The 13,863-nt window shown below is 43.3% G+C and overlaps 1 protein-coding gene across 2 annotated transcripts in view; it reads right to left on the bottom strand.

Moving 5' to 3' along the window:
- LOC119432000 (serine/threonine-protein kinase PRP4 homolog) overlaps positions 1-13,863 on the bottom strand; it is a 111,924-nt gene that overhangs the window by 78,726 nt on the left and 19,335 nt on the right. For both annotated transcript variants that reach the window (XM_037699455.2, XM_037699469.2), the window contains exons 4-5: positions 4,414-4,611; positions 1,661-1,774 (exon numbers count right to left, since the gene is read on the bottom strand). In XM_037699455.2, coding sequence (XP_037555383.1) covers positions 1,661-1,774; positions 4,414-4,611 — 312 coding nt within the window. The remainder of the gene's footprint in view (positions 1-1,660; positions 1,775-4,413; positions 4,612-13,863) is intronic.

Raw genomic sequence — 13,863 nt, 5'->3', positions numbered from 1 at the left:
ACGTGTTTGCTTGAAGCGTTGTTGTGCGCCAATGTTCATAACCTCCGAGAGGGTTGAGCCTTATCATTGCCTCACATGGCACATCGCATCGTGGCAGAAGCGTTAAAGTTTAATTGAATTATGGGGCTGTACGTGCTAAAACCATGATCAGATTATGAGGCATGCCATAGTGACGGACTCCGGATTAATTTTGACACCCTGGCATTCTTTAATGTGCACCTAAATCTAAGTGCACGAACATTTTTATATTTCAGTCCCGTCGAAATGCGGCTGCCGCGATCGAAATCGAACCTGCGATCTCAAGCAATGCCGTAGCCACAAAGCTGCCACGGCGAGCACAGAAGTGTTGATATGGCATGCAACCGCTTCTGTAATGTTTCCTAGACCCTAAGGCGATTTAATGCGGCTTTGCGTCTGCACACCCTTCGTCAGTTATCCGTTTGAGAAATATGCATGGTGTTGATTTTTCAGAAATAGCAGAAACATACCGTACCATACCCTCAGTTTTCCCGCAACTGCTGTCGTGTTTCCTTGCCATCTCATGTCACTTTTTCCCCTCTCCCACCCTCTCCCCCTCTCTCGCACCCCTGTATACAGGGGTGCGAGAGGCAATGTGTTTTGTAACAGATCTGGAAGTAGCAAAATCTTTATTCTAGAGCAGTGTTGAAGGAGTAATTTCTGTTCTGGAGCAGGACTATGTTTCGCACACCTTGGTAAAGCATAACGTTAGTCAAATATATGCAGAGTAAGAAAATCAGGGGAAATACTACCTCTAATCAACACTGCTGAACTGTTTCTAGTAACTTCGAAACTAAATGTAATCTTAATCTGAAGCATGCAATAATCTAAAGGTTCTTCACATAAAACTAACTAAAAGGGGCACTAAATGCAAATGGTAATGTATTGACGCCTTAGAGTTTCTCGACCACTAATCTATCACTCTAGCTTGACTTAATATTTGCGTTTAGTGTCCCTTTGAATGACTGAAGTTCAGGTCTCTCTTGCACACAATGCTGCTGTACATGCACTCATTCATCAATTACTGCTTGAGCTGCACGCTGACGACCTTGCACTAGCACGTCGCAGCTGCCACACACCTTGGAGAAGCATCTGCATTTACTGTGGTGTGATACTGCGGCACCACCTAGCATGCATCCGGTGAATGACAGCTGTTGCCTCCAAAATTTAAATGCAGGCCATCATATCACTTTTTCACCTTTTCAATGCTTTTTGCTCCTTGTATGATTAAACACATGACGCACAAGAGGCTTCAGACAAGATAATACGAAGCAGTGTAAATACCAAAATAGCTTGATCATGTTATCTGCGCAAGTTGTAGGCGCTGTAGGAGACTGAGAGATCGAGCAAACACTGCCAAAAATATTCACTGGCTTTCCAGTTAATCTGCATCCAAGCCAATAAGGCATCCTAATCTCTTTTGCCAGGAGTAAGCAGAGCCCATGATGAAAGACCAAGCCAACATGGCAAAAGTGGTTTAACCATCTTTTAGAAGATTCGGTTCAGAACTGCCTTTTCTTCAAGGGCGAAAAGTGAACATCTGGATTTGTGCTTCCTTCCTTTAATAATGGCAGTGCCACCTTGTTAACTGAGCAAGGAACCAAACAGCATCAACTGCATTAATGTGTTCACAACAACTTACTCATCAGATGAAGAGGAAGGTGATTTCGGCTTCTTTCTTGAGCTGTTTGCGTGCCGGCCTTTATCATCTCTATGATCCCAGTGATCCCGATTGTGCCTAGATCGTTCATCATTTCTGCAATGCGCAACACAAAGATAAATTATCAAGAAAGGACATTACAACAAATTGCCTGTGTTAAAGTTAAAGAAGCAAGAGAAATTTACAGAGGCTTAAAAACATTAATTCATAGTAACAGCAAAGAACAATTAGTACTTAAGTTGTAAAATGGTAACGACAATCACTGTTCACACTATATTTAACTATAGCATTGAACAAACTTGTTGCGGCTTTTTGTTCTTCACATGCTACACAAAAACAATTTTTTTTTGTACAGGTTACAAGAAGCAATATTTTTGTTTCATTGAAAGAATTCAATATATACATGGCTTTGTATAGGCGACAGAATTTCATGCGTATATTTTTAAAACCATCACTTAAACCCAAATTTATTCTCTAAATCCCAATACTCACCTTGCCTCCACATATCAGGACAATCAGTTCACATGCACACTTCTACCAAATAGAGTAAAATCTCGTTACAAAGAGACATGGTTACAAGAAACACTTTATAAGAGACATTTGAAAATAGTTTGGTTGGTTTTCCTATGTTTGCCATATTAACATCGCATACAAGAGACATGATTACAAGAGACACTCTGTTACTAAGAACAACTTTTCAGGTCCCTAGAGTAAGTTCTTCACTATTTAGAAGAGAAACAAACCAGACACAGATCTTCCATCCAACCTAGGATGGAAGATCCTGTGGAAAACTGCCCTGAAGATAAAGCTTGGGCCTGCATCCAAGAGACCGCAGATGTTCCAGAATCTTTCGAGGCGTTTGTGTCTGCAGATGTGGACCTCGTGTGTTCTGAAGAGCTTATAGATCATGCAACCCTTGCGCAAGTAAATGGTGCATGTGCCCTATAAGATGAACCAGAGGAGGAGGAGGAGGACGAGGACATTGCAGGGCAGAAAGTATCGGCAGTTGAGGCTGACGAACATCTAAGAGCACTTTAACGGTATTGTGAGCAACAGGAAGGCTTGCAAAGTGAAGTGCTTTACCTCCAGAAGTTGGGAAGGAAGCTAATACAATCTGCAGTCACTAAAAAACAAACTACTATGAATGACTTCTTTAAGCCATCCTGAGCAATTTCCTGTAGATATGTTCAAACACACTTTGATGCTGATGTGTAATAAAGTGATCTAGTCTGACTACTCAATGTTTTCATAATTTTTGGTTACAAGAGACCTTGGTTACAAGAGACCTTGGTTACAAGAGACATGTTTCCCGGGTCCCTTGAGTGTCTCTTGTAACGAGGTTTTAATGTATGGCGTTTGATTATACATGGTGACCTTGGCCTCGCGACTTATTGGTAATGGTAAGATGGGCCTTGATGATGATGATGGTAGTGGTGGATCCAGAGATTGAGCCACGATAGCCAGCTCAACCTCGTATGCTTTCACTTGCACATACAGCATACGGCAAGCGGCGACAATTTTATAGCCCTTGGACTTTATACGGTAACTCACAGCGACGACAGAAATGCGCCTGGAGTGTCCATATAATTGCTATCGCAATAAAATCTTTGTTTTGGTTATAGTGCGGTACAACTTATAGTGCAAGTATTCGCGACTCCGGCGACTTACATTATAAGCGGTCTACACTGTACATATAAAACTCGTAGAATTTAACTCATCCCCTCAGTGATGATTGAATGTGAAACATATACAAGGCACAAACTACCGAACAAGGAAAAGACAAGCTAGGAAAAACTCAGTGACCTCTCCACACAAGCCACGGAGGCAGAGGTGAGGCAACAGCATTCAGCGCAGGCAAACAGCACTGCAATTCATGCAGCTAGCTGTGCTTGCAGCCACACATCCTGGCAACTCGACAGTCATAAATTTGCGGACACAAGAACAACCTGTTCTTAACACATTTGTTGCCAGCACCTTCTATATTATATGTTTTCCTCACATTTTTCACATTACCGCACTGAGGAAGTAGAGTTGGGCCCTACTGTCCATGGCGACGCAAAGGGAACCAGCACAATACACAAACACAGAGAAGTAGAAGGGGAAGCATTGCGCCACGTTTGCCTCAAAGTCTTTCATAATTTTATCTGAGTAAAGGAACTACATTCACAACACCACCAACTGAAACTTTCGGAACACTAATTCTGTCTTGCACTCTTACAAAAGCAGCGAGATGACAGTAGGGCAAAAAAACATACATATGTTTGTGTTATCACAGTCGCTTGTTTCCCTGTTGTGTTCCATGCTGGAGAATTTTTTCTGAGTAATGACAGGAAGCAGGCACAACTTCATGCAGAGACCATGGCACATGTTAAGCGGAAGAGGACCGGCACACACTGATAGATAGAAATGCACTCTAATTATGCACACTACTGCCTAAAAAACAGGAGGCAAAGGTGTGCGCAGATTACTGGACATCATGCAAAGAAAAATGTGGAGAACAATGTAGGAGCAAGAACCATGAAAGAGCAGCAGCTAGTGACTTAGAACGCAAAATGTCCCCCCCCCCCCCCCCATAACAAGATCCCATTTTTTTCGCACACTGTTGCCATTAGACAGCGTTCAAATGCAGCATGTGAAAACACTCCCAACTGTCTGCATCAGCACAGTGTTCCTTCTGTGCTTGCTATGTGGAACAAGTTTCTTTGCATTCAAATAATGAGCCATAAGTGTTTTACCTGCTCATGCCATGAGGAGAGCGGCTTCGTCGAGTCAATGTCCGAGGATCTCCTCTGCGAGGGCTACGCGAGTGTCCAGTTCTGCGCCGCATTGGGCTGCGGGGTCTTGGTCGTCGTGGGCTTCGTTCCCGCCCAGCTTCCCGGCTGTCCCGCCGGACATCCCGGTTTGCTTCCCTGCTAGCTTCCCGGCCACTGTTCCTGCCAAAATACATAGCGCAGTTCACAAGAGCACATATCAAGAGACTTATAGTATAACACTATGTTCAAGGTGTTACACTTTCATGCACAATCACAAGAAAATATCTGATGACAAAGTCCAAAACCAAGTACTTGGTGTAAAAGACATTTACAATGTCTTTCATTAAATAAATCAGGCATGAATCAAATTATAAATTCCAAATAAAAACTGAAAAATAAAAACTGAAAAATAAAAACTGAAAAATAAACCACACTGGTTTCACAATGGCCATGGAGTTCTATTGCGAAGCCTAAGGTACCAAGTTCAATTCCTGGGGACAACACCAGTGTTGCTAACTGTAGGATAATTACCTCATATGTAGGTTTTCTCTCTGTCTCTCTCTCTCATATTCAGTGGTCTGTAGGGTTATAGAGCCATGTTTTGTTTCAGACAATGTTTTGTCCAGATAAAGGGCTTTTCCAAGTCTCGTATGAAGTTTCAACTAAAATGAGTGTTTAATTGATCAAATTACTGCACCTGTTTGGCCTCTAGCTTTGCATTAGTCCACAAAAAATTTACTTGATTGAGCTGGGCTTCTTTCTGTTTACTTTGCTACAATATGCAATTAGGTTGACGCTTACTGGTTACTTTGCTTTTTGTTTTGCTTTGACAAAAGCAAAGTTTTGCAGCACGTAATGCGGCACAGAATGTGCTCCACATGTGCTGGATGTGGCATCACCTTAAGTCCATTTATGCTGCACATAAATTCACCTCGATCACAGCATCTTACTAGTAAGCAGGTGCAGAATCCTGCACTAGGCCCACTAATCTAAAATCAACTACTGAAAAACAACATATCCAGGGCTATAGTAGGAAGGAAAGAAATGTGCTAAGATGACAGTAGTGGCATCCCATGAGTCAGCATAGTTTTGCACACCTTAGAATTTCCACCTATAGTCAAAACGCTGGAGCAGATTAATGGGCAAAGCAGCGGTAGCAGCAAAATTAAACCGTGTCTATAATTTCAGGAGACTGCGTACCTATTATTTATTAGAAGCTAAGTGAGCTGGCACCACCTGTACAATAAGGGAACACAATAAAAAACTCCCAACTCCCTGCCAGACCTCAGCCTGGTGAAGAAGGAAAATGTTACTTGCTGCTGAGTGAGCCATATCTAAACAACTAACAAAACAATGATAAAGTCAAACCTCATTACAGAAATCACATCTGACATGAAAATACTTTTGTTGTATCCAACATTTGTTATAGGCATATGTTTGTTACATGCTGATATCGGCAACAAGCATATTTTATTTACTTTGTTATATCCGATAATTTGTTATATCTATCTTCCTTATATCAAAGTTGGATTGTAGTGCTTTAAGACAAGTGAGTGATTTATTGAGTAGACATCCTACAGAACACTTGGGCTAATGCTTCACGTACTGCGTACAAATAGAACACGTCTTATTGTCTGTGAAGCAAGAAACTAATTTACAGTAAAACCTCGTTAATACGCACCCGCTTGATAAGTAATTCCAGTTTAAATATAACCGCGGTGAATCCCCCTCCTTGTTGCCTTTGAACTTTATGTATCGGCTGACCGTTTAGGCCACTTACCGCATACCAAATGGTTAGTGCAGAGTATTTACTTCATTTTTCGGTACGTACAAGCACGGAATCGAATTGTCATGTGCGTAGACCATTGATAGAGAAATGGCGGCGCACAAATCTTTCACGGACTGCAGTCACCACCAATAGTTATGTCAAAACATGGTGGCTGTGATGTGTTTGCTGCTCCCATAGCTTCTGGCGCTTCTGCGTCATCCACGACAACTACGTGGAAGTGGCTGATTTCCCTTCCATATCAATGCGGCTGATGATGAATTTGGTGTCTTGTGGTGTGAGGGCCAATTATGGCCAAAGAGGGCCAGGCCACAGTTAATGAGTTGACAATGGAGTAATGAATTATGACAGTTGATTGCGATGTGGCTGCACAGGGGCCTAAAAAAACAGATGTATATGTAATAAAATTATAAAAATGACCAATGAAGTGTACTATAAACATTGCGAAGAGATGATAATACGAACTACAATATGTCATTGGTGAAAATTTCTAAGAAGCATTACTGCATTTCCAGAGCCCTTGAAACAGAAGGGCCTGGCAGCATGTGCGATACAAAGCAATGCTATCGCAGCAGCTGCCTCTTGCAAGAGGATGCGCTACGAATCTCCTAGTGCTTATCACTTTCAATAAACCAAAATCAATTAAAAAGCTTCAAACTGACTTACTATCAATAAACGACTCAGGTCCAAGGAACATTTTCAGATGGCGAGGAAAATGCTCTCTGTAAGCTAAGAGGAAGTACTTTTTTAAGTAGAAGTCTGCTTCCTGTCATTCTAGCAAAATATACAGTGAGCCTCTCACCACATCTGCCACAGGTTGGAGACTCATCACCAGTCAGCAGAAAATTGTGGGTGCCATACGTGTGCCCTTCCCGAGTCGACAGAATAGAACATCAATGTGTCGTGTTTTCGTTGTAGAGGAATAAATGCCAAACTGTGGTTTTATTATGCAGAGCTTATTATTCGTTTCAGCATCCCACAAGCGTTGCCAATGGTTTTTAAAGCGAAAGCTTTACTAACCTAGTCGAGCCGAGTTTCGCCATTGCCAGCAATTTGACCTTCATTTGACAGCAGCTGCGCCGTCGCCTTGGCAATGCATCATGTGACTCTCCGCACCGAGCTCCGCCGCCGGCTTGGCGCATGCGCTCTCCGCAGCTGGGTCGCCACCTGACCACATGACCCACCGCGTAAGAGGAGTGCTGCGCTACTCTCTTCCTGCTCCCGCATTCGTCATCATCGTCTGCTTCCACAGCTGGCTGTGTTGACACTAAATTTCACTTCACTTCTCTCGTCGTAATGGTGAGGCCGCGTTTACGGGGGTATAAGCCATTGCTTAAGGGGGTATGAGTCATTCATGAGCAAATGACATGTCCTAACGCGTTCGAACAACGCCACTGCTAACACGCTCGGAAAAGGGCTCGTCGCTGATGTGCCGATTTCAGCGCGAGGGCTTTCGAAGCCCTCGCGCTATTTCGAACGCGGGTGCAGGATGAGAGCAAGGCCGGGCCGTCTTCTCTGAGCGTTGCGCGGGAGTGGAAGGCTTTGAGCCGTCATGGCAAGCGGCGTCTGAACCCCCCCCCCCCGCGGATATAGCCCGGCGAGCTGCTCACTGGAAAGGGTCCGGAATTCCAAGCACGCGGAGCTAGCGTCGGAGAATGAGGAAGAGCGAACCGTTCGGCTCGCAAAACACTTCGACTTGTCTGCTTATAATTTATACCTGGCTTAACGATGAGTGTATATTTAAGTATAATAATAACAGCTAAATCAAAGGTTAACCAAGTAAAACCAAGATTTAACCAGGCTAAACCAAGCTTTCGCTTTGCATATCCAGAGTTAGCTGAGGTAAGCCGCAGCCATTTTTTGGTTTCTTATGTAAGAAAGGCTAAAGATCTTCAGAAGGGACAGCCGCGGTAGGATTAGCTGCTTGCGATTCAACTGATGTAGCGATTTCGTCAGCAAGCAAATTTTTCTATGCCCAGGAACCCAGCATGCTATAACATATTGATGAGATTAATAAATAGTGCACAATAATGAATAAAGCTAAATAAATAGACGACTCTTGTGCTTTTTGTTTTTTTTTAAGACAGTAAAGCTTTTACAACACTTAACGAGTCAGTAAATATTTTTGCCTTTTGCAGTTTCAATTCCTTGATCAGGGTTCGTACAGGTTTCCAAGGCAAAAATTCAAGGATATTCCAGTACTTTCCAGGACCTGTCATAAATTTTTCAAGGACTCAAAGCGGCATCCAAAGTATGATTTCTTTACTCTATCATTTCCAAAAATGACTAGTTTTATTGCAATTACAATAAATAACTGTATATCACAATTATAATAAAAATGTCTAGCCTTAATAAATTCTCATGATCACAATACAAAATGAACGCTTACTACAGCGGCTGAGATTTCACCAGTATAGGCTGGGTAAAGTTCACCAAAAATGATCAAAACATTCAGCATAGGGTTATCGCACTAAAATAAAAGTCTAGCGAAGAGAGACGCTATAGTGGGTCCAGCGCTTTTGCTTGGCAACGGCGCTCGTGCTTGAAAGCTGTGTCTCGTTTGACTGTTGCCGCTCCGAACTCTAATAAACCTTTTACAATTGGTGGAAGTGCTGGGAACTCTGATAAACCCTTTACAAAAGAAATGTATATCCCAATGATGTTAATATCTAGCCTGGATCACTTTGCAAGTTCACAACAATACATAAAACAAAAAAACAAAAAAAAAAACAATGAATACTCCTAACAGCTACTCTGACTTCTCCAGTATTAACTGGGCAAGTTTATCGAACATTTCCAAACCATTCAGTGTAGTCTTGCTACACATCCATTATATTATAACAAATAGATGTATATTCCAATTCTGTAAAACATGTCTTGATAATTTCTTAAGTCCACATTATAAAAGTTAACACAACAAGCACTCACAACAGCTGCTCAGACTTCTGCAGTATTAGGTGGGTTGGTTCATCAAATATTTCCAAAACATTCAGCATACCGTATTTTCCGGTGTATAAGACGCAGTTTTTTTTCCTGAATTTTTCGTCGGTGCGTCTTATAGAACGGTGCAACATATGTACGTTTTTTTTCCGGAAAAACTGCCGTCAAAATCGGATACGATGTTATGGCCACGTGAAGCCACGCGAACCCGGCACTATCGAGGTGCCGGGTTCTCGTGATCAAGTTCCCGAGCGCCGTGCGAGAACAATGCAGCAGCAACGCAAACAGCGGTAGGCCGACCGCGAGTCGATCCATACATCGTCCCCGCGCGCAATACAGCATATGGCACGCGGGGACGATGTTATCGCCCTTGAACTTTATACAGAACATAGCAGCAACCACGACGGCAGAAATGCGCCTAGAGTGGAAATATATGGCACCCATACGCTAGCGTGTGACCCGCGTTAACGGAGCGAAACATCACAAACTTTTTTTAAATTGATTACCGAAAGAACAAGTGCATCTTATACACCGATGCGACTTATATACTCTAAAAAAAAAAAAACATGTTTTGAGGGTGGCGCGTCTTATACAAAGGTGCGAATTATAGACCGGAAAATACGGTAATGTTATTGTACTTATATTATCATAAATAATATTATAACAAACCTCTATCCAAAGGCACTGAGCATCAGTGGTTAAGTTGCTCCACTATAGCCCTCTTTAGCTTCACCTCACGCGCAAGAGTGAAAGTGGGACAAGGCAGACCAACGGGCGAGGAGTGGAACGAATGATAGGGTGAGGAAAGCAGCGTGCCAGACCGAGCCAGCATCGTAGCGCGGCACGGGTATCTCGCTCCGTTCGTGGTTTGACGCAGCGAAGCCTTTTATTTTTTTTCCACGCAGTTCTGCAAAACGGAACCATGTGTGCTCGCGCCAGTGTATTGTTTCTGAAATGGGGAGTTTGTCAGATCGACGCCGATCTACCGCAGAAAGGAGATCGCAATGTCAAGTGCATTGGTCACGAAATTCAAGGATTTTCAAGGAAGTAAAAAAATTCCAGGACTTTCAAGGGCCTTGAAAACGCACTTTTCAATTTCAAGGGTTTTCAAGGGTTTCAAGGACCTGTACGCACCCTGCTTGATGTGTTTGTTTTACCACAGACAGTACTGCATAGGTTTCTGCTGTAAAGATAACTTGTCTAAGGGTGCAGAACGCCGGACTCAGAGAAAGAGGGACCAACAGGTACATAAGATACGCCAGCATGCGACTTTGATGCATCCGTGTAAAATTTGCGGCAAGAATACTTTGACTAAAGTTCTAAAATGTGCATTTGCATGTGTCTGTGAAGCATGTTTCGAGACCTCAATAAACAATGTGTCACATTCTACCACCCCCCACTGCGACAGAGGTAGCAGCTTTGCTGGTGGAATTAGGTGACGTTCGAGCAATGGGACACTCATTTCATTACAAAGCTTTCTGAGACGCAGTGCGAAGAGCTCTCTTGCTGTAGATCGATTACGAAACAGTGTGACAGATGTGGTATTGCTTACGGTCACGTAACAGAGGTGTTGAGTGTTTGAATGCACTTTCAGAAAATAACTAAAACTGTAGTATGACCTTTGCAAATTAAGTGACCATTCATTCGATTCCACGTAGAGACTTTGTACACGACTTGTCCTGAAGGCGCCTGTGGCCAATCGGATGCCTAAATGGTGAATCAGATCCAGCATCCTCAACGCAGTTGGTGCAGCAGAGTGACACACCACGTTGGTTGTAATCTAAACATGATCGTACGAGGCTCTTGTACAGGTTCAATTAACGCTTTCTGTAACTGCCCCATGTTGTGTGTGGCAGTATTTTGAGAATGTTCATTGTTTTTAGGCATTTAATTGTGAGATACTTAATGTGAGGAATGAAGGATAGTATAGTGCGAAGTATCACACCTACAAACTTCTGCTCCACTTTCAGAGGTAAGCGCTGTCCATGGAGTTCGATAGTGGGCTCTGGTACGAGGCCTGCCTCTCTTGTAAAGAGGACACAGGCGCTTTTCTGGGGATTTAGCTTAAACCAATTTTCAGTAACCCATTTGGAGACTTTGTTTAGGCAAAGCTGAACGTGTAATTATTCGAAGACTGCAAGGTTACATGACTTAAATCCAATTTGCACATATGCACATATGCAGAATAAAACATACTCTGTGGAACTGATGGACGAAAAGAGTTCAAAAGGGTACAACTAATTACGCCATGCTGTGGCACCCCAGTTTCCTGAATAAAGGACCTTGACAAAGCATTCGAACACAGAACGTGCAGTTTGTTAAATAGCTTTTGATAATGTTTAAAATGTTCCCTCGGATACCCATTCCCGACAGATCCCACAAAACTCCGCAGCGCCACGTGATGTATGCTTTTTTCCCATGTCAAGGAAAACTGACAAAAAGTACTGTTTATGAGCAAATGCGTCACGAATGTTAGCCTCGACGCGTACGAGATGGTCGGTTGTCGACTGCCATTCTCTGAAACCACATTGATGCGGGTCGAGCAACTTGTTGGATTCTAGAAAGTGAAACAGACATCCATTAATAATCTTTTCAAAGAGTGCACATAGGCGGCTGGTCAGTGCTATTTGGACGGTAACTTGTTACCAAGGATAGGTCTTTGCCTTGCTTCAAAATTTGGACAACAATAGCTTCCTTTCATGTAGCTGGAAGGTATCCGGCGGCCCAAATTGCGTTAAAAAGTGTGAGCAACATCATTTGCGTGTCAGTGTGCAAGTACTTGAGCATGTACATGATCCTGTCAACTCCCGGCGCACAGCTTTTGCATGCGTTCAAGGTAGCTCTCAGATCGGCGATGCCGAAGGGATAGTTGTATGGTTCATTTTGTCTGCATCAGCGGTCGAGTGCCTTATGTTCTATTATTTCTTTGCATTTAGGAATGATTCGGAATAATGCATAGAGCCAGATCACATTCGAAATATTCCCCAAGCGCATCAGCTTGGTCTTCTAGGCTGTTCCCTTCATCGTTTACCAGGGGCAATGGATGGCTTTGCTGGCCCTTAAGTCTTCATAACCCATTCCATACTTTTGCCTCCTGTGTATACGAATCCATGCCCAAGAGGAACCTCTCCCAGCTTGCCCTCCTAGCTTGCCGTCGCGTCCTCCTTCCCTGTAATTAAATGCGTTTGAACTCAATCATATTTTCTGCAGTTGGCGAGAGACGAAGTATGGCCCATGCGTTATTTTGTTCCTTTCACACCTGCTTGCAGTCGTCATTCCATTAAGGCACTAGTCTTTTGCATGAGCTACCACTTGTTCGTGGAATGCATCTCCCAGCTGCGTGAATGATAAAAGCGGTAAAATATGCTACTGCGTTGTCTATACTAAATTCGCAGTTAAACTCTCATAATAAAAAAGTTGATTCTTTAAAAAGTTTCCAATCGGCAGAGGCTAGTTTACACCTAGGGACCTGCAAAGCACAGTCATGTTGTGTTACCATGTTTAAAGTTACTGGAAAGTGGTCCCTTCCAAATAGATTTTCAGTTACATTCCATTCTAAGTCGGAAAGAAGAGAAGCAGAGCCAATAAATAAGTCTATTGATGAATATGAATTATGATAAAGATTGTAATAGATTGGCTCTAAATGAACAGGCATGCACCGGAGTTTACTAGGAAGTTTTCTATGAATCAACCTCTTGCGTCGCATCACGAGCCTCCCAACATCGTGTTTTGAGCGTTATAATCTCCAAGGGCTCAGGAAGCTGATCAATGAGGTTATGGAAGTCTGTTTTTCCGAGATTATGTTTTAGGGGCATATAAATGGAACATACAGTTACCAACTCACTGAAAAGAACTGTCAGAACTGACCCTGTCTCAAGGGGCGTCTGAACAGCGACGTGTTGACAAGCTACAGACTTGTCTGCAACTATTGCTACACTATCGGACGTGGCGTTAGCCTCATCACGGTCTTTTCGGAAGATGGTGTATTCACAAAGTAAGTTCGTGATTGTAGGTTTCAGATGTGTCTCTTGAACATATTGCAACTTTGGATTATATTTGTGTAGGAGTTCTCTGGTACCGTCGAGCTCATGGAGCAGTCCTCTGACATTCCATTGTAGTATTTGTGTCTGCATAATAAGAGAAGTGTTTGTGCTGTGTGTTGAAGAAATAAAATTAGCTCACGGGGCCATGACACAAGGTTTGTCTTTTTTGGAGCGGTTGATAGAATCGCGCTGCTCCATAGGCGCAGGGGCTGCGCCATCACGCTCAGTGTTGCGTCCATTGCCTCTTGCGAGGCGCTAGACACATGCTCTTGCGAGCGGTGTGTTTGACATGAAGGCCTCATTTCAAGGAACAAGACCCTTGAGGCCACCAGCCCGGAGGACAATGGGCCCTTCTTTTGGGACGGCAAAGCAGCGCTGACTGCTGCTGCCAAAGGGGTGGATGGCATCAACACCGGCTTACTGTGTGTGGGCCGGACAGCCGCTGGAGGGCCGTTGTGGCGCTGCCCCCTGATGCACCACTTCGGCAAAGCTGTTCTTTGGCAGGTATGATACTCGCCTGCATGCGGCCTTGAATGGTATATTTTCTTTGACTTTGATTGTGACAATCTCTTTCTTCCAGGATGGGCAGGACTGCGAGTATGCGGCATGTTCGTCATGACAAATCATGCAGTGTAGAGTATTCTCGCACGTTTCAGAGGAATG

This window comes from Dermacentor silvarum, chromosome 1, assembly GCF_013339745.2.
Source record: "Dermacentor silvarum isolate Dsil-2018 chromosome 1, BIME_Dsil_1.4, whole genome shotgun sequence".
NCBI classification, from domain to species: Eukaryota; Metazoa; Arthropoda; class Arachnida; order Ixodida; family Ixodidae; genus Dermacentor; species Dermacentor silvarum.
The sequence above is the reverse complement of the archived record's forward strand: the minus strand, read 5'-3'. Positions and strand labels throughout refer to the sequence as shown.